Source organism: Colobus angolensis, unplaced genomic scaffold, assembly GCF_000951035.1.
Source record: "Colobus angolensis palliatus isolate OR3802 unplaced genomic scaffold, Cang.pa_1.0 Scaffold100, whole genome shotgun sequence".
NCBI lineage: Eukaryota > Metazoa > Chordata > Mammalia > Primates > Cercopithecidae > Colobus > Colobus angolensis.
The window spans coordinates 4,309,974-4,331,843 of record NW_012110920.1 but is presented as its reverse complement, the minus strand read 5'-3'; the positions used below and the strand labels follow the sequence as shown (position 1 = coordinate 4,331,843).

The 21,870-nt window shown below is 37.6% G+C and overlaps 1 protein-coding gene across 5 annotated transcripts in view; it reads right to left on the bottom strand.

The window, feature by feature from the left end:
* CD55 (CD55 molecule, decay accelerating factor for complement (Cromer blood group)) overlaps positions 1–19,510 on the bottom strand; it is a 37,492-nt gene extending 17,982 nt beyond the window's left edge. For 3 of the 5 annotated variants that reach the window (XR_001001340.1, XM_011937741.1, XM_011937744.1), the window contains exons 1-9: positions 19,033–19,510; positions 18,328–18,513; positions 16,348–16,539; positions 15,384–15,483; positions 14,265–14,350; positions 9,817–10,005; positions 4,592–4,720; positions 3,849–3,929; positions 1,825–1,845 (exon numbers count right to left, since the gene is read on the bottom strand). Coding sequence is in view for 4 of the 5 variants with exons in the window: in XM_011937741.1 (XP_011793131.1) it covers positions 1,825–1,845; positions 3,849–3,929; positions 4,592–4,720; positions 9,817–10,005; positions 14,265–14,350; positions 15,384–15,483; positions 16,348–16,539; positions 18,328–18,513; positions 19,033–19,114 (1,066 nt within the window). In the remaining variant the exon portion in view is untranslated. Of the gene's footprint in view, positions 1–489; positions 863–1,824; positions 1,846–3,848; positions 3,930–4,591; positions 4,721–9,816; positions 10,006–14,264; positions 14,351–15,383; positions 15,484–16,347; positions 16,540–18,327; positions 18,514–19,032 lie in introns of those variants that run through there. The other 2 variants (XM_011937736.1, XM_011937727.1) reach the window with 2 other exon arrangements.
* Between the last annotated feature and the right edge of the window lie 2,360 nt (positions 19,511–21,870).

Here is a 21,870-nt window from a genome sequence, read left to right as displayed (position 1 = left end):
ATCAACAGAGTGAAGAGACAACCTGTTGAATGGAAGAAAATATCTATAAACTACTCATCTGTAAAGGTACTATATCCAGAATATACAAGGAACTCAACTTACTAGCAAAAAACAAATAATCACACTAAAAAGTAGGCAAAAGACATGAACAGACATTTCTCAAAAGACAACATACAAATGGCCGGCAGGTATATGAAAAACTGCTCATCACTAATCATCATGGAAATGCAAATCAAGACCATAATGAGATATCAGTTCTTACCCTCAGTTAGAATGACCATTTTTAGATAAAAAATAACAGATGCTGGTGAGGATGTGAAGAAAAGGAAATCTTATATACTGTTGGTGAGAATGTAAATTTGTACAGCCACTGTGGAATACAATATAGAGGTTCCTGAAAACATAAAAAATAGAACTATCTTATGATCTAGCAATTATACTGCTGAGTATTTATCCAAAGAAAAATAAACCAACGTATCAAAAAGATAAGTGCATTCACATATTTATTGAAGCACTATTCACAATAGCAAAGATATGGAATCATCTTAAGTGTCCATCAATGTACAAATGGATAAAGAAAACGTGGGGCCAGGTGTAGTGGCTCACACTTATAATCGCAATGTTTTGGGAGGCCGGAAGAATCGCTTATGGCCAGGAGTTTGAAACCAGCCTGGGCAACATAGGGAAATCCTGTCTCTACAAAAAATAAATTTCAAAAACTTAGCCAGGTGTCGTGGCACACACCTGTAGTACCAGCTACTTGGGTGGCTGAAGTGGAAGGATCGCTTGAGCCCAGGAGTTCGAGACTGCAGTGAGCTATGATCACACCGCCGCTTACCAGCCTGGGTGACAGGATGAGACCCTGTCTCAAAATAAATAAATAAATAAATAAATAAATACAAATCTAGTATATATAGAATGAAATACATTCGGCCATAAAAAGAATAAAATCATGTCATTTGCAGCAACATGAATGGAACTAGAGGCCATATATTAAATGAAATAAGCCAAGCAAAAAAGACAAATATCACATGCTCTTACTCACATGTGAGACCTAAAAAAGTTCTCATGGAGGCAAAGAATAGAATGTTAGATACCAGAGGCTGGGAAAAGTGTGTGAGCAGGAGGGAGGATGAAGAGACTTTGGCCGATGGGTATAAGCATACGATTAGATAGAAAGTTTACGTTCTAATATTCAATAGCAGAGTAGGGTAAGCATAGTTAGCAATAATGTGTAATATAGTTTTAACAGTCACTAGAAGAAAGGACCTAAAATGTTTCCAACACACAAAAATAATACTCAAGGTGATGAATACCCCAAATACCAAATTGAGAATCACACAGTCCATGCATGTAACAAAATATCACATTTACCTCATAAATATATAAAACATTATGTTTCAATTAAAAAATTGTAACATAATCAGGGAAGTTTGGATACTGACTAAATATTTGCTGATATTAAGGAATTACCGGATTTTTTAGGTATGCTATGTGGTTATGTTTTTATAAAGGTTACTTAGTGAAATGTTTATGAAGGAAATGATACGATGTCTGGTATTATTTTCCAAATAATCTAGGGGATGTGGGGAACGTGGGTATCCATGAGTCGAAAATTGCTGAATCCAAGAGAGTATATGAGGATTCACGGTACTATTTTCCCTATTTGAGTGATGTTTAAAGTTTTCCATACTAAAAAGTTTTAAAATAAACTGTAGGATAGTTTTTTTAAAAAACAAGAAGACAATATTATCTCCCAGGAATATGGATTGTATATCCCACAGTGAAAACAATTTCTTTTAACTGCCTGAGAGCCAAACTTACCAGATAGAAGATGGGTAGTACCTATAGATGAAGGGAAAAAAAAGGATTAAAAACAAAAGTTTGTTAAAGTCATTGATTTGCTAGCAATTTCATATACTATCAATAAACTACACTACAAAACTCAAAAGCAATTCAAATTTCCATAATTAAAAATTTATAAAAACAATTACACATTAACTTAAGTAGAATGTAAACATTACTGTTTATATCTGTTCAACAGAATCAACATTATAAATACAAATTATGATAAAGAATTATTGACCACCAAAACAAATGCCATTTAAATTTGGTTATAAGACTTGAGGGCAAGAAACATGTTTGAAAACGTAAACAGCAAATAATTGCTGATCCAATCCTACTATCAAGAAACTATAAGAAGACTAAGTCCCTTTCAACAGACTATATCAAAACTCAAAACTACCATATCACCTTATTGGTTATATTTTTCAATGATTATGGATGAGACATTGCAAAAATAAATTTACTTTCAGATAAGCAAAATTATAACAATAAATAAGCTGCTCTCCTAAGTGAGGTGAACACATTGACTCAGAGTGCCATTTAGAACAAGCAACATTACTCAGCAGAAAAAGTGCAGGATTAAACTGTGCACTGTATATGAACCGTATGAATTAATCTCTAAGCCTCTAATTCCTCATCGATAAAATCAATCTAAAGATACTTTGCAAGGTTGTAGTACCGACAAGTGGCATCAAATAGAAGGTGAATGGAACATACCCCTACAGTATATACTCAGTAAGTGGTGGCTACAATTTTTTTTCAATTAAAAAGAGTTAAATATGACATTTTATACTGGGTCCTGAAAGAGTAAATTAATTGTACCTAAGAGTAAAATTTGATCCCAAATACTGATATTATTATTGACTCATTAGGTTCAGTTTAAATTTGTTAAATTATCTTATACTTTTTACAGAAGAAAATATGTCAATAAAGTTGTATAACAAATTTATAAGTGACACTTATTTCTCTTTGCCTTGCCCTATTAAAAACTGGACATATTCAACCTAGAAATTTTAGACCAAGAGGTGTCATAAAATTGTAAAGAAGTAAAAAACCTCATAAAGAATTAAAATTAGTGAAGTAAATCTAAATTAATCAATGTAAGCCACAAAACCAATGCTGAGTGCTAAAAGGCAATGAAACATATACAGTTTCTGTAAATTATTTTAAAAATATGAAACATTATTATGTACTACTTATGGAAAGATACATGGAGTATAAGAATGAAAACAGACAGGAAGTAAGCACATCAGTTTCAGGGCAGTAATTGCCTTAGAGGGAGAAAAATGGGCTGGTGAAATGTATTAAGGGAACTTTAACAATAACATCCATAACGTTTAAATTCTTAAAAATATCCAGGTGCTGGCAAAATAGGCTTCAAGGTAACAACTATGAAATACATAAAATCATTCTGAAAATATGGTCATAATGGGTAAAACTATACAGATAAAACACAATTACTTGGTGTCACTGAGAACCTATCGTTTACAGAGCTTGTAGTAATACGAATTATTTGAAAGGATCTCTGTATTTTCAATTACTTAGACGACACTATTGAGCTGCTTTACCGCATCTGCAACTCTAGGGAATCCGGAAAGATTCCTTAGCAAGCTTTGAGGGATGGGTCTCTATCAATGAACCAGACCCAGGACTCAACCTTAAAGACAGTATTTATTTGGTTCTTTGAAGGGGTCTTGACGAATTCGTTGACTCCCTAAAACTACTACAGAAAACAGAATTTCTTTTTTTTACCAATTTTAATTTAGCATTTATTTTTTATGGGGCCACAGTCTTTTTCTCTATTATTGTAAATGTTTCTTTTTTTAAAGGTTTGCCCTAGTATAATCCAAGTCTGCTTCCAAATAAAGCAAAAAGTATTAGTATGAAAAAACCCCGGCTACAATAAATTAGAGACCATTTAATCCTGCAATCTCGGTCAAGTTCCTATTTCCACCATAGCACATTAGATCCACACTCAGTAAACCTGAACAGTGTCAACTGACCTGAACTGGTTCCACTTCCTTTATCTGGGGTTGTTTCATGAAAATGCTTGGTTGTCCTGGAAGCAGGTGTACTCCGTGTTGCTGTAATATGAACAGAAGGGAATCTTTGTGTACTCTTGAGACCATTAGTCATTGGGGAATGTACATTGGTGGACTTTCGTGTTGCTAGAAGACTCTGCGTAAATGCAACTTCTACTGTGGTGAATCTTTGGGCTGTTAGTGTGGCCTGTGTAGCAGAAGAATTAGTCATTGTGGGATTCTGAGCTGCAGGAGGGGTCTTTGTAGATAGGGTTTTTGATATGAAAGATGTCTGAGCTGCTGCTGGGGCTTTGGTGGCTGAATCATTTGCTCTGGTGGGTTTCTGAAGAGTTGGTGGGGTTAATGTAGCTGAAACATTACTGTGGTAGGTTTCTGAGGAGTTGGTGAAACTTCTATACGTGAAACATTTACGGTGGTGTTTTTTTGAGGTGTTGATGGGACTCCTGTAGCCGAAACATTTACTGTGGTATGTCTTTGAGGTGTTGATGAGACTCCTGCAGCTGCAACATTTACTGTGGTGTATTTTTGAGGTATTGATGAAACTCCTGTAGCTGGAGCATTTATTGTGGTGGGTTTCTGAGGTGTTGGTGTGACTACTGTAGCTGGGACATTTACTGTGGTGGGTTTCTGAGGAGTTGGTGGGGTTCTTGTAGCTGAAACATTTTCTGTGGTGTGTTTTTGAAGAATTGATGGAGTTTTTGTACCTTGAGCATTTGGTGTGGTGGTTTGTGTTGTGGTGGTTTTCTGAGAAGTTGGTGAGACTTCTGTAGTTCGAACATTTACTGTGGTAGGTTTCTGAACTGTTGGTGGGGCCTTGGAAGCTAGAGAGTTTGCTGTGAAAGGAAAAGTTAAGAAACAAGTTAGCTGAACATTGCTGGCCATGTTAAGATTCTTAGTCATTGCTTGCTCTGTGGCTATCCTCTCTCTCCCCCACAAACACCTAGGTATGACTTTCAGGAAACCAAGTCTTATTGTGTATTTCTCAAGGAGCTGAAGTTCTAAGTCGCTCTTGCTTTGATATAAATCATACCTACGGGTGACTAAAGAAGACATACAAAACTATACTGAGGTGCTTAAGCTGCTTTTTGTGAAATAAATCAAAGTTAGAGTCACTAGTGATCTTATTCTGTGGCACATCTCTATCTTCTCTCCCAAATTATCTTCTGTGCTAATACTAAAGAACAACACGATGTTGTTCTAGAACAACTAAGCCAACAGAGACAATCACAGTCTTTTCTATCACTTAACCTTAATGAGCTTGAGAACTTGTTTTGTTTCACTTCTTATTTAAAGTGATACTTGAGTCTGAGTAAAAATAACTCCTTTTAATTCTCTTATGCTGGTTACCAACTTTCCATACACTAGTTCCTCTTTAGATTTCAGACTAGATAACAAGTCACGTGAAACTTTCGTAAGATCATATTCTGAGAGGCATAAATCTAACAGCAGAGCAACTTTTTGGGTCTTCAGAGCCCATCTGCCATTGGGTCACTTATACAAAGCTCCTGTTGAGGCAGCATTGGATAGTGCTGAAGCCTGATTTCACCACGTACTAGTGACCTCTAGCAAGTCCCTCTAACCCTTCTAAGCTATAGTTTCCTCATCTGTAAAATGAGGATAAAAGCAGAATAGATTGAGTAATTATTATTAAGTAAGGATTAAGGGAAATAATTGAGTAAGCTATTTCACAGTGTCTGTCCCTGAAGCAAGAGATTACATCATCCAGGATGACTGCTGCCAGCCCCATCACACACGGGATGCCCTAGGAACTCAGATGGTATCAGTCTTTTTTTCTGCCTCCTAACCTATCTCACAGGCTGCTATAAGGGATAAATTGAGTAAAACGCCTAGCAAGTAACACAGCATTTAGCAGGCACTCAATGATAATCATTATTAAGATAAGTAAAGTTTTTTTTTATGAACTTTTCATTCTGAGACCCTCCTATATAAAAATTATTCTAAATTATTCTTTGTTCTATCAAGTTAGTTCTCAGTTTTGATCCAGAGAATGTATACACTAACTTAGAGTTTAAATTTGCTAGAAGTTAATTTTTTAGTTATTATCTTTTTGTTACTGACATCTAGTTTAATTCCACTGTGGCTAGAAGGTATGCTCTGAATAACTTCAATCTTTTGCAATGTATTGTAGTTTAGAGCCCAGCATAGGGTCAATTTTGGTAAATATCCCATGTGCACTTGAAAAAAAATACTTGTCATCGGTCCTATGTATCTCATATGTATATATGTTTAATATCTCATATGTATATATGTTTAATTGTTGCTCAGCTCTTTAGTCTCACTGATTTTTGGTTGCTTATCCTATTAGCTATTGAGATAGGTGTGGAATTTTCCAACTATGAGTGTGTATTTGTCTATTTTTTCTGTCCATTTTTGCTACATATATATTGAAGCTATTTTATCAAGCACATATAGATTCCAGATTGTGATATATTACTGTTGAATTAGCCTCCTTATCATTATGAACTGTTTCATCTTAAAATAGACATTGATATTAATATAACTGTGTCAGCTTATTTTGAAGGGTTAATGTTTGCATGGTATATTTTTCCATCCTTCCAACTATTCTGTGTTCTTTTGATTCAACTGTGTCTCTTGTAGATAGTAAAGAACTAGGTTTTTTAAAAATCTTTTTTAAGTCTGACGATCTTGGTCAAATTGCACTTAATGTAATTACTGACATACTTGGGTCTATATCAACGACCTTATTAGTTTTCTATTTCTCCCATCTATTCTGTGTTCCTTTCTACTTCTCTCTCTCGTTCTCTTTTGGATTAAATATCCATTATTATTCTTTTATTAGCTTGTGATTTATGTATTCTTCTGTCATTCATTTGTAGCAACCCTAGAGATCACAATATTTATTAGACTATAAGTCAGTTATGCGAACTATCACTTTTACCACCTTTCAGTACTGCTAGAACTGTGTAACCTTCACGTGAATTTACCTCTTTCTGCCTTTTGCATTGTTATTGTGCATTTGTATTCTATGTATAATTCAGACCCCACAGGACATTACATTCACTGTTTATAAACTCAGTATTCATTTATCCTTGTCAGTGTTCATTTCCTCTTGTATTTTCATGTTTTACCTGGGATTATTTTCATTCTACTTGAAAAATTTCCTTTCGTTTCTCATTCTGTGCATGTTTGGTCTGCTAGTGCAAAGTTTTCTTGGTTTTTGTCTGAATACATCTCTATTTTGCATTCAGTTTTGAATGCTGTATTAGTTGGGTATAGAATTCTAGGTGAACAGTAATTTTCTTACAGTATTTTAAAGATTTCTTCTTATTATCCTTTGGCCTGCATCATTTTTTTGCTGAGCGGTGATCAGTTTTACTGCTGGTTCTTTGAAGTTTTTTTTTGTTTGTTTTTGCTTTTTCTCTTTGTGCATCAGTTTGGGTATTTTTAACTGATCTTTCAGTTCCTAATACTGTTTCCTGCTCTGTCTGAATAGCTAAACCTATCTATTGTGTTCTTAATTTCAGATATTTTCCAGTTGTAGAATATTCATTTTACTCCATTTTTACAGATTCCAGTTGAAGTTCTCTTTTATCATCTTAAACTTGTTCATCAGTTATTTTAAGTTCTTCATTTGCTAACTCAATTATCTGGATATTCTTTATTTGGTTTTGTTTTCTCTTGATTTGGTCATATTTTCTTGCTTCCTTCCATATCTAACAGTCTTTTGTTGTATGCCAAACATTGTATATAAAACATCTGGATGATACGATATGCCTTTCTGATAAGCAGACTGCATTGAGGTAATCATATCTTCAACCTATTAGGAATTGAGCTGGGTTTCAGTTTCAGTAAGACTCCATCTATTTCTGCTCTTGCCTCTGTTCCTTGGGAAGGGCCCTTTTGGGCTTCTGATTGAAAGCCTGGCAGATTTTTGTTGTTTCACCTTTGGAAGATGGCAGGAGATCCAGGTCTATCTTTCAGAGTTCTCCCAGCCATCTAATGTCCTTCCCTACACAGTTTCAAAATGAGCACAGACGTGCTAAGGTGGAGACCTATGGTATGCTAGATAAAAGCCTGTTCCTCTGGTAGGTATATGCCATCCAAATACTATCAGGTTCTGAAAGATTTCATTTTGTACTTTAGAAGCTCTGGGTCAAGCTTCCCAGCCTCTCACATGCAGCCCCAAAATTAGCAAATGGCCTTTAGGAAAAACTGGTTCTGCATTTGAGGGCCTCAATTTCCAGTGTATTACCCTATCCCTCCATAACCATTAAAGCTTTGCTGATTTCTCTTTCCTGGAAGTGGTCTTTTGTCTGGGTCAAGGTGAATCCTTAGTCCAGGTTCAGAGTCAGCAAATGTCCCTAGGGAAAACTGGCTTACGTCAGAATGGGTTGCCTTCACCACTCGCCCCCAGGAATTTTAGTTCATTCAGACCTTGTTACTTCCACAGCTATATCTTATGCCTTAAAAAATATAAATTTTTGGTAATCTATTCAGATTTTATAGTTGTTTTAATGGAAGTATTAGCCTGCCATGACCTACTTGGGTACTTCCATATGGTTTTTAAGCTCTAAATAACTGATCATTTAATAAAATTGGAAAAATTAATATGAACTAGATCAAATGGCCAAATTAAAAAAGGACACACACTAAATTTACTTCATAACTAAATGAATTCAAATAATAAAAATTTTTACCATTTACATTGCCAAATCTCCCTAACAATCATTATCATTAAAGGTGCAAACACCACAATGATGTAATATTAATGGGAGATTAAATTGGTACAGTCTTTTAAAAAGCAACGTTACTAATGGGTATGAAAAATGTAATTCACATACCTTTGTTACAAATAATTATACTGCAAGGAATTTATTGTACAAATGTACTTGCATACATGTGCAGTGACAGATGTACAAGAATATTTATTATAGCATCATTTGTAATAATAGTTCATTAAAAAAAAACAAACTAGAACAAGAAACCTAAATTGCCATCAATAAAGGACTGGTTAGATAAATGAATACCCACACCATTGGTATAATAAATAAAAAATATTTGTATGTTTATTTATATTCTGGAATAAAACAAAAGAATTTGTAAAAATGGTTACCTCTCAGAGTAGGACTAGTAATAGAGAAGAGGCTTTCACTTCCCATTTTGTACTCATCTCCATGGCTTTAATATTATGTCATTATGTCTATGTATAATACTTATAATAAAAATATTTTTAATAAGGAATTTTAAAAATTCATACTAATAAAATTTCAATTTTAATTATAAAAGTAAATACTCAAATGCTTGAGTCATGTTGGTATTCACCACTACTTAAATGCCATCTATTGATACTAGGCAATGTTTAGTCCAGCTTCACTGATCTTCTAAATATTTCTTTTAAAATATATTTAAAGAGCAGTTTTAAGGATTCTGAGAGTACCTTCTGGGTATAAAAAGACATTGAAAGAAAAAGTCTAGAAGGATGAAGGAGAATGGATAATAACAGAAATTCTGGAGGCAGAAAAGAATTGAATGTTAATTCAGGGAAGTCAACAGATGGCAAGAGTTTCTCAGTTGTTGCAACATGTATGGTCACTATCTAGAGCCTTCAATCTAAGATTCTCCCTCCAATAAACCACTTTATATCCTCTTTGTATAAACAAAGTACCTGTATTAACTTACTGAAAGCAACATGGTATAAAACAGCAAATTTAAGCAAATTCACCAAAAATATGAGGCCTATTTTATATATACACATCATAATGTATGTGTATACAAGCCATAGACCTTTCTGAGAAGCTTTAGAAAAATTGCGTCCCACAGAAAAATACAAATATGTTTATGTAAACATTTTACATTTTTTTCTTAGGGGGTTCATAGAATGTCTGCAACTCACATGTAGACCTAAGAGTAAGAATAAAGCAAAAATATAACTATCCAAAGTGATTACCTCTACATTCAGGTGGTGGGCCACTCCACTCTCCTTCATTGTCATTCACAGTACAATAAATAGAGTGCTCTCCAATCATGGTGAATCCTCTGTTACATAAATACGTTATAGACTGTCTATATCCATAATGTTCACGTTCCCCTTGAATTATTCCATTGTCAATTTGTGGTGGTGCTGGACAATAAATTTCTTAAAAAACAATTCCAACATCTTTTAAATAAATAAAACTAGTAAAACATTTTTACAAATAAGACCAAAACATGTTAAAGATTATATTTTAAAGAAATCAAAATATCATTTTTCTAAATTCAGCATTATCAAGAAGAGATGCTTATAAATGCCTATTAAGTAATTGGTAGTATACTATAGCTTTGAATGCAAATGGTGTAGAAGACAAATGCTAACCTCGAAACTAATTCATAAAAATAATAAGATTCAGAACATGTACGTAAAGGAAAAATTATAATAAGATTTGTGCATATCAAAATGGTGCTAGGAAAAGTGAATGCTGCAGGAGTTTAGGGATGAAAGCAGTATAGTCAGAGAAGACTTGGGCAGGGAAATAGAACTTCAGTTTAAACGTAATATGTACCATGCTTTCGAGAGAGAACAGAGGAGAGAGCATTACTCTTCACTCTAAGAAGGAAACGATAGCAAATGCAAGGAGTTGAAAATTCAAGCAGCATGTTTAAGAACTAAGTACAGATCATTTTAGATAGAGCAGAGATCTTAAATGTCAGGATTACATTTTGACTTCTAGAGTAAACATTTTAGTACATATTGACTCACAGAGACTTCATTCAAAACAATCTTACTGAGCAGTTGAACTTATAAAATAAATACAAGCAGAGGTTTTTTTTAGTTATAATGTAAAAAGGGACCACTCTCTGGCAATTGCCCTGAGAAAAAATTCAATGGTTCCACATACTCCAAAGGCACGATGTTGTTGTCCTTTTTTTTTTTTTTCTAAGAATGGAAGGCAATTTAATATGTGTGTATCTCAAATTATGTTACACCAAGCATACTTAAGAACACAGAAAATACTTAGCACATTTATCAATCACTCTTCAGTCTTGGATCAAAACAAGCAGCAAGAACAAGCTGTTCTGATTTACACTAACTTAGAGTATGCAGAGACACACATACCATTGGTTCAGTTCAAACATTTTCTAAGTGCCTAACACATGCCAGGCATTTTTCTATAACTGGAAGTGCAAAGCTGAACAAGATATAGTTTGTATGTCTTAAAAGCTAGTGGGGAAAAAAGATTCAGAGATGATTTCAATAAAAATTGCAAGGGTCATCATAGAAGTAGCCAGCCTGGGAATCTTCCTGATGGGCTAGAGAACTAACTCTTAGGAAAATATAGCTAAGTAAAGAAGGGGCAGCAGGGCATGGTGGTTCACGCCTGTAATCCCAGCACTTTGGGAGGCTGAGGTGGGCAGACTGCTTGAGCCCAGGAGTTCGAGACCAGCCTGGGCAACGTGAGGAAGCCCTGTCTATGCAACAAATACACAAATTAGCTGGGCATGGTGGTGTGCACCTATAGTCCCAGATACAAGGGAGGCTAAGGTGGGAGGATCACTTGGGCCAAGGAGATTGAGACTGCAGTAAGCTGTGATCACACCACTGCACTTCAGCCTGGGTAACAGAATGAGACCCTGCCTCAATTTAAAAAAAAAGAAAAGAAAAAAAAGAGGTACATGGAAACCACAGCAGTTTGCATGTATAAGGCATATAAAACATGAGGGCAAGACCTGAGTGTCAAGCAGTAGGTAGACCATGACTGTCTTGTACACTATACTAAGGAATTTGGGCTTTGTAAGTGATAGGAGATATGAATAAGTTCTAAGGAGGAAACAGACATCTAAGTCACATCTGTGTTTCAGATCGCTCTGGGTAAAATATGGATGAAACATTAATAGAGTGAAAGAATGGAGGCAGGAGGCCATTGCTATCAGTGTCACTCTTGAACTCAGGCAACTAAGACTGCTGCCTCAGACCCCATATTTTAAAAGGCTGTGCTCTGGCCCTCCTCTGGATGCGTCTCTCCCCTGTTGGTAGGATATCTGTAGGCTGACAGCATACACTCAATGACAACCTGTCCTACGACTTCTCCTCTATTCCAGAACATGCTCTAGGAACTAGCACGCAGAATTCCCTGTGCCAACACCTTTTCCAGGGCCTGAGAGGGTCCCTCCCACTGGTCCACCTTCTTGGGGGTGGTCTATCCTGCTGATATACTTCACCTCTAACCCAATAGACAATGGAGGGTGGATACAAATTATGGTGGATGTGGTGGATGTGACTTGGGTATTTAGGCTGAGTTCCCCATACAGTGTGGGAAGAGGAAGGCCTATTTGAAAGAAAGTGGGTCTTGGGCCAGTGACCTCCATTTATATTCTTGCCTGGGCCCTGAAAATGTTCGAGGTGGCCGTGATTGCAATAGTCCACAGAAGGAATAATAACCTATGCCATAAGTATACAGATGGAAGGCAAAACACAAGTTTGAAAAACAGATTGAGGAAGTAAAGCACAATGATTTAGGGATGAGATGTGAGGAGTTAAGATAAACAGAAGGGTCTGGGATGATAGTCATTATATAGCAGGGATTGATTCTAGGTTAGCAGATACCATCAGTCAACTAAAATTTTGAAAAAGAAAATATTGGCAGAGAGATAAGCAAACAGGTCCTCTGACAGTGAGGCTCCATTCACAGGTAAATCAGCATCACCTCCATTTTCTGTATAACTACAGACAATTAGTGGATGTATCCATTGTTCTTTCCTTCTTCATATCCATATTCACGCATGGACACTGAAGCAATCTCATGTGTTTATAGGCTAGGGCTACATACTCGAGGTGAAGCATTACATTGTTTAAGAATCTACTTTCCATTCAATCTTTTTGGTATGGTCAAAACAGGTTATGTGGAAAATCAAAATGATCCTAAAAGAAGTAAGGCCTTATGGGGATATTTGAAGGCACTGGGATTGCTTAAGAACAGGGGCTCTTTCCTACAGGATGCAGATGTCAGTAGTTGCTGAGTCAGAGAGGATAGAAGAGTCAAGGAGGAAAACATGAACATCAGAATATTCAGCATGGAGTTCAAGACACCAAATAGGGAAGCAAGGCTGAGACCTAGATGGCGCAAGCAGGAAGATAAAGTGGGTTTGCATTGCCGTCAAATTCACGACACAGCAGGTGCTTGTGCAAATACTGGCTTCAGATGGGAGACTGTTTGTCTGAACTTTGTGACATGCTGCCTGGGTCAAACAAAAGATACGGCCCAGTTTTTCCCTGTTTTCTATCTTTAATTTACTATCATTTACAATGTCTCTTACTGGACAAGGAAAGTGGGAAAGGTGCTACTGGGTAGCAATGATGAAAAATTTAAAAACAACTACAATGAGAAAAAACTGGTGGTAGCAGTATGACATCTCAAAAAGAAGGGCACATGGTGGGTGTGGCAGGGGCAGGCTCCTTGATGGCACGGCTTCGTTTTATTTGTCTTCATACCAGTTGACCCTACACGTTGCCTACCAGAGTGTCAGTCGATAAATGTTTGATAAATTACACTAAATCTACTCTAGTTTTCTTCCCCTAGTAACACACAAAAACTTTAACTTATCAATAATTTTGACAATAGGGCCTTCAGAAGTCATTTGCAGGAGGGCACATTGTGTGTAGAGAAAGAGAAGGATGGAAAGTAAGCAAGCCTACATTTTAAAATATTGCTGTATTTTATTCCTCTCAATTTCCAAGAGACACGTTTCTCTAACTGATATAAATTTGACAGGATATATATCCATTTATAATATTATTGCTGCACCATATCTTTCTTTGAGAAGATTCTCAAATACAGAAACAGTATTTCTCCTTTATGGTATAAGCTTATCTCTAATGATAAGAATATATCACACCTTAGAATCCTTCTAGATAATTATCTCTTAATTATTTTAAACCTAAGAAGAAGCACGTAAGCAACACTGGGTTTTAGAAAAATGCTAGGTCTGAAATAAGAGACCTGGGTTAAAGGCCTTCCATTGCCACTTGTTTTAGGATATGGGGTCAAGTCTTATAGACCCTCTGATAGACAGTATTTTCTTACATTAAAATTGTGGGGTGGAAATCTTTTACCTATCATACTTGACTTTAGAAGTAATGGTTAGACAATAAATGACCAAGTGCAATACAAATCTAAGTTTGTTTTTAATCCTCATTCTATTGTTTGGGAATTGGGACTCAGAAAACTTGATGGTTTATCTCCACAGCTAATAAATTAAGAAGCATCACTAGAAAAGGTATTAAAATTAGCAAAGTACTCATATATTGAAAGCTGGGTTTGCTATACAAATACACACTGTGCTAATTCTTAAGGGGCAGAAATTAATTTATCATTGAGTACTCAGCCTCACAACCTGAGTGCTTAGATTTTTAACTCTTACCTCTGCACTCTGGCAACGGGTCACTCCACTGGATTCCACTGTCTGAAGTAAGACATAAACTAGTAGTCGGGCCAAATAATTTGTACCTAAAGCAACAGGGGAAGAAAAAAGAGTTTGTTACATTCACACGTATTTGACTTTCCTCAAATTCTCCAGGTTACTATCTTGAAATATTTACTATAGCAGCAGGTGAAAATAAAACAGTAGTTGACAAAAGTCCACACAGTAGTTTAAAGGAAAAGAAAAATTAAGTTTAAAAAGGTGACATCCAAAGAGTAAAAACGGGTAAGACATGTACATTTTTTATTTGCATGGGGAATATGTTAGAAAGCATAAAAGTGTTTCACACATTTTTAAATGACATAGATGACTGAACATTTTATACTTCTGGGTTCTAAATATAGGCTTCATAGAATAATAGAATGTACTTGTATTTAAAGGGTTCAATGTACTTCCCAGATTCTGTGTTTGTGACCTAACCAACATATGTTTCGTAAAGGAGACAAGTGATACTGATATTTTTACTTTATAAAGAATAGGGACACACACACAGTAAAATAGAATTATTTAATTTACAGATATGAAATGAGAAAATAAATGTAAAGTTTTCAACAGTGTCTGAGACATTGATGGTACTCAATGAATGAGTTCCTTTTTCCTATATAGAGAACTTATCAAAGAACTTAGGTTAGAATATTTTCACACTAGGAATGTCTTTAACTCATGCTGTTTTGTAACAGCTTGTTTGCATAGAGAAAAACTCATGCAAATTCATTATTTAGGTCAACTAAAGATTGGTTTAGTATTTAACATTTGAAGAATTATTTCTGCAAATATCATCTCAAATTTTTTTATTAATCACATTTAAAATTTTATATTGAATCACATATTTACTGAAATCAGAATTTAGAGAATTTTGGTGGTATAAGAAATCTTCCTTTCTTGCCCCATTTTAGTAAATTTAACTGTGATGAGCTCATGATGAAGGGTCTTTGAGGAGAAGGATTGTTTTAGTTGCTAGTAGCTGTGAATACCAGTCATGAAACTAACAATCTCATCTTAAGTCCTAATTTGTTTTCTCATTTCCTAAATACACGGTTTTAGTATGCCCAAACTTACCCTGTGTTACATGAGAAGGAGATGGTTGCACCAAATAATATGCCTTCTGGTGTATCGATCTGACCATTTGGTATTTCTCCAGGATTAGGGCATGATTTCTCTAGAATAGAATACAAATTGATTTTTTTTAATTAAATTATCAGGCATACACACAAAGAAGGTAACTATGTGGGGTGGTGGATATGTTAATTAGTTTGACTGTGTTTATCATTTCACAATGTGCACATATATTAAACCTTAAAAAATATTTGTTGATTATACCTCAATGAAGCATGGGAAAAAATTTTGAAAAAATTATCAAGCACATATATGTAAATTCATCATCTGAACCATTGATAGTTCTTATCCTTAGATTTTTCTTTTTTTTTTTTTTTTTGAGATGGAGTTTCGCTTTGTTACCCAGGCTAGAGTGTGGTGACATAATCTCAGCTCACTGCAACCTCTGCCTCCCAGGTTCAAGGGATTCTCCTGCCTCAGCCTTCCAAGAAGCTGGGATTACAGGCATGCACCACCACGCCCAGCTAGTTTTTGTATTTTTAGTAGAGTCGGGGTTTCATCATGTTGGCCAGGATAGTCTCAATCTCCTTACCTCAAGTGGTCCACCTGCCTCTGTCTCCCAAAGTGCTAGGAATATAGGCATGATCCACCATGCCTGACCCTTAGACTTCTTTAATTCTAATTTCTCTTTATAATAAGTTTTGAAAAAGCAACGTATTTAGAATATACACTTTTTTCATTTTAGGTAACCTCAAACTAATTAAATGTGAAATTTTTGAGTGAATAAGTATTCCTACCACATAAATATTTAGTTTGTCTAATTCAAAATAAATTGACACTCATGGTCCTATCAAGAAACATCCTAAATAATAATATATACACATAGAATTCTAGCATGAATGAAGGAAGGGATACTATTTCCCCCAAACACCAGATGGTTGAAAATACTTTAAAAAATTTTACTCACTTTTACAAAATTCAGCTGCTGTGGACCATTTCAAATTCTGAAGGCAAGTTAGTTTTGCTAATAGAGAAGGGTCTCTTCTGTAACCTGGACGACACTCATATTCCACAACAGTACCGACTGGAAAATAATTCTGAGTGATATAAAGCTGTTTGAGGGATGCAAAATTTAGCCTGGTTGGTGCATCGCAGCTACCTAAATGTATTAACAAAAGCAGCAACAAAAAAAGTAGTATCAATGTTTGTTTTATAATCTATATTTAATTATCTGGACCCTAATGACCCCCTTTCTTTACTGCTTTGCACACATTTGGTACTTAGCTATATTAATATCACCATGGCACTTGCAATGTAGCAAATGTATTCACATGTATACTTTATTTCCCAGTTACTAGAGGCTTAGGAAGTAGAGTTGGTACACAGATATCACTATCCCCACTTAAAAAAAAAAAAAAAAAAAAACATTTAAGTTGCCTGGCACAGTTCTGGCATTCAGTAAATGTTAGTTTCCTTATCCTACCCTAAAGAAGTACACAGCACCATACAGTACAGGAATAGGGTATTTCCAGACTCCTGGACTAATGTCCCGCACAACAATAATAGCAGGACATTTATTTACATATAAACTCATTTAATTCCCACAAGCCCTGGGGGCAAGGATGAGTCAATTGTATACATAAAGTATTTATATCTGTAAACAGCTGGGCAAATGTGAATCTAGAGAGGCATGGTCAAGCAGAAGGGTCACTGGATTTGTAGTCAGAAGACCCAAGTTTACACCTTGGTTTTGGCATAAAAGCTGCTGCTCTTGAGGAAGTTATTTAACTACTGGGGCCTGTCTCCTCCACCATTGGATAAAGTAACAACATGGGGAAGAGTTAAAACATATGTGTGCAAAGACTATGTACTTCATCCTACTGCCTCTATCGTGGATAAAAATAAAAAGTTAAAGCCTATTTCACGCATGGCTTCTAAAAGTATTTGTGCCAATTTCTGTATTTACTGTAGCTTCTATTGATTTAAGTTGTTCAAAGCCAGGTTATTGGGTCTCTTTTATCTTTACTCTTATATCTCAAAGCTAATACAGGGCTATGTAAATAACAGATTTTTTTCCTCCAAGATAATGCCGATATATATTTTATGAAACCAAAGGGCACATGAGGTGTGGATGACTGTATGTATATTCACCTAAAACAAGAAATCTTCATTTCTTTTAATTCTACTAGATATCAATATCAAACACGGTTACTGTGTTAGCCCCAAAACAACTCTTCACTGGGCCTCTGATTCATTTTTAACAATCAGTCTATCTACCTGTCTATCTATATCCCAATTTACATATATCTCTCTCTATATATATCTCCATATATACATACATATATGTCCCTATATATATCCCAATTTATACATATACATATATTTTTTCAAAGTAGCAAGAAGAGAAGATTTGGAATATTCTTCACACAAATGCCAAGTGTTTGAGGTACTGGCTATCCCAATTACACTGATTGATCATGACACATTGTATGATCTATAAATACCTATAAATACGTACAAGTATAACAGATTTTGAAAGTAAATATTGAGAGCTTTTAAAAATGCCACCACAGAGTTGTATTTGATAAGCCCTACTTTACAAAATATTTAAGAAAACAGATCACTTACGCTATGTGTCTCAAGGCAATTGCCAAATATATTTTATATATTTTCTCCATAAACAATACATATTGTTTAATTTCTCTACTAGTTCATTCAAGGGGTACAGTGTTAGGAAGAAAAACTCTTTAATGAAGCAGCAGGACCTACTCAGGGAGGTAAATGTCTTCAATTAGCTGGAGTGTGAAGTGCCAACAAGGCACTAGTGTTACCCTGGGGTTTAGTAACACTAGAAAACTACCAATTACTAGTCACTTCAAAGATATATAAAAATAAATTTTAGATACATTCCATTCCCATAACTTTTCGAAAAAAATGAGGAACTTACGATTGCAGAACTCTTCAATATCTGACCACTGACTGCTCTGAAGGCAGATCACTGAGTCCTGCTTGCCAGGAATTTTCATAAAGCTTTCATCACATTTGTACGTTACTATGGTGTCCTCGGGAAAACTTGTACGGCCTTCCAAAGATGGCTGGGCATTAGGTACAGCTGGGGGAGGGCCACAGTCAGCTAGGGAGACGAAAGCAGAACTGAAGGAAATGACTATCAAGGGTCCTCACAGTTGCTGTTTTTAAGACACACGCCCCCTTGAAATGCCACACCTTAAAGAGATGACATGCAAGTTTGCAGCATGGTGTGCTCTACACGGCTGGACTCTGTCGAGAGTGGGCAGCCGTCAGCGGTCTGGCCTCCCATCCTTTTAGACCAGCTTTTTGGGGGTTAAGGCTCTCTTTGAGCCCTCCCTTTCGATTTTCCCAAGCTTGGCCGCTCCGCAAACCCAGCCGGGGCCTCTTTAACCCTTCACGACAACCCCTAAAGCCAAGTCAGCTGGGGGCCGACACAGCAGGAGCCCCAAATGCTGGTGAGCGGCGACAGCCTTAAAGGTACAGGACGGCGGGAACCAAGACCGCGGGCCACGCTCCCCACCTGCCAAGTCCCCAGTCCCTGTGCGTGTCTCGGAAACCGACCTGGACCTCCCACCCGGCCCAGGGGCTTCCCTGGCCGCCGGGCCCCCGGACTCCCACTCACCCCACACGGCCGGCAGGCACAGCAGCAGCAGCAGCAGCAGCCGGGGCAGCGCCGCGGGCACGCTCGGCCGCGCGACAGTCATGGCGCGCGAGGTCAGAGTAAGTACGCGCCGCCGGGACTCCGCCGGGTCGCAGCTACGCCCAGCTGCCTGAGCGAGTTGCAGCGAGCAGAAGCAGCGCCTGGCGGCTCCGCAATAACAGTTAAATGAGTGCTTTGGGCGGGGCCAGGGCTGGGGCTCTGTGTCACCAAGGGTGGGACAAAGAAGACGGGTGGAGTAGGGATTTGTTGTGGTCAGAGGTGCGGTCAGAGGGCCCTGGCGTCATACGCCTCTGGGAGCCCTAGACTCGGGGACAGCGGGAAGGGGAAGGAGGAGGAACTCGCTGGCAACCCCCTCTGGGACTCACTCTCTCCACTGCTGGGTGGGGCCTGCGATGACCTGACTTCTGGAAACCTGAATGTCTCCTCGCTACTTAAACACAAACCGGGTGGAAACGGAAGAGGGGGAGGGGTGCTCAAGTATCGCAGACCTTGCTACCGGAACGTGAGTTCGTCTAAGCGGAGCATCGCCGCGCTTGAGTGCTGCCAAGACGAGCTCCACGTGCGGTGGAGTTCGGGGGCTGAGACTAGGGGATTGAGACGCGGTGCCCTCCCGGTGTTGTGGGCCTCTACTGCGAGGTCTGTCAAAGGCCAGCACGAGGGTGGGGAAGTAACTAGGGAGCGAGGCCGTTATCTCCCAGAACACTCTCTAATGTGACAACAGAGAGCTAGGGAAACAGGTTGAGTAACACAGTAGGGAGTGAACATTGTTCATGCCTTGTTCTGGTGGGAGTCCCTTGCTTCACCCGGGTTCTCCTTATTTACCAAAGACACCACTTTGGGATTACTCCAGTCTGACTGTAGAGAGAAATTCATCAGTGTGTGTGTGTCTGCCTCGGGAGGTGGGGGAGGGGGTGGGATAACAACAAAAACAAACAAACCCCAAAAAACCGAATGGTGGTGGGGTGGATTTTAAGAGGAAGGCTTGTTACAAACCTTTAAGAATAAATAGCCTGAGGTTTGCAAGACTGGCCACACATTAGAATCATGTGGGGAGCTTACACACACACACATATATATGTTTTTCATATATTTATATATATTCATATATATTTATACATATATAAATATATGTACTTTAAGTTCTGGGATACGTGTGCAGAACATGCAGGTTTGTTACATAGGTATACACGTGCCATGGTGGTTTGCTGCACCCATTAACCCATCATCTACATTAGGTATTTCTCCTAATGCTGTCCCTCCCCTAATTCCCACCCCCCAACAGGCCTCTGTATGTGATGTTCCCCTCCCTGTGTCCGTGTATTCTCATTGTTCAACTCCCACTTATGAGTGAGAACATGCAGTGTTTGGTTTTCTGTTCCTGTGTTAGTTTGCTGAGATTGATGGTTTCCAGCTTCATCCATGTCCCTGCATACGACATGAACTCATCCTTTTTTATGGCTGCATAGTATTCTATGGTGTATATGTGCCACATTTTCTTCCAGTTTATCATTGATGGGCATATGGGTTGGTTCCAATCCAGAGGCCCAAACTACACCTTAAACAAATTAAATCAGCACCTTTGGGGATGGCACTGGGTATCAGGATTACTTAAAAGTGCCACACTGTGCAGCCAGGTTTGAGAACCACAGACCTATATGGTACTGGTCAGAGTAAAGATCTATCCAGCCTAGGACCACCCCTGTCAAAAACAGAAAGGATATAGATGACAAGGTGGATTGCCCTTCTTCATAGAGAATAGCCTCAAGAACATGCTTCCCTTTAATAATTTGTCTGGGTCTGGCTAGCAGAGTCCTAGCCTAGATTCCTTTTCCCTTAAATGTCTTGCCTGGTTAAGTGAAATTCCCTACTTGGAATTATACTTTGGTCCAAGGACCAGCTGTGGGGGTATTTGTTATATCCTATCTTGATATTCTTTCCTGAAGGTTTTCTGATAGCTCTTTACTGGTTGGTATGAGCTTTATAAGGAGGAAAACAATTTTCAATCATAGCATTTTCTTTGACCCATACTTACTGTATAGAACCAAACCCTGTGTTGCCCATTGCTGGAACCAATCCTACAGTGATTCGAAGCAAGGGACTACTGTAGGATTTCACTGAAACCTAACAATACTCAAACATTGTGGAGTTTAGAAGTTAGGGTGGGGGGCTTTTAAAACCATCTAGTGTTATCCTCATATTTGATGTTAAAATACCTTACTTTTACTCCCATATTGGATATAAAAACACAAGGTATGTCAGGGCCTGGCAGTGTTTAGAAGTGGCACCAGGTCTTCATTTATTCACCCTAATAACCTCCCGTAACCTTAACCACCACTCCCTTCTGTCGTGCCATTATACATAGGTAATCTTCATTCCTGCTTGGGCTCACAGAATTGGTGTGAAAGGCAAGGTAGCGTTGTGAAGAAGACAGGTGCAAGCAAGACCAGTTATGCAGCTGCCAGAAGACTTAACATTGAAGTCTATTAAAGCTCTCTACGTGTTTATTATGTGAATGTCATAGCTTTATATGCAGAGAAAACAATGAGCTCTGCAAAGTGTCAAAAATATTATCTATCACACAACTTAGTGACACTAAATGTCCTAAGCATTCACCTTCCAGAATACTTAGTTATTGGCAATAACTATTTTTAAAAGGAAATTTTGGCCGGGCGTGGTGGCTCACACCTGTAATCTCAGCACTTTGGAAGGCCAAGGCGGAGGATCACCTCAGGTCAGGAGTTCGAGACTAGCCTGGCCAACATGGTGAAACCCCGTCTCTACTAAAAATACAAAAATTGG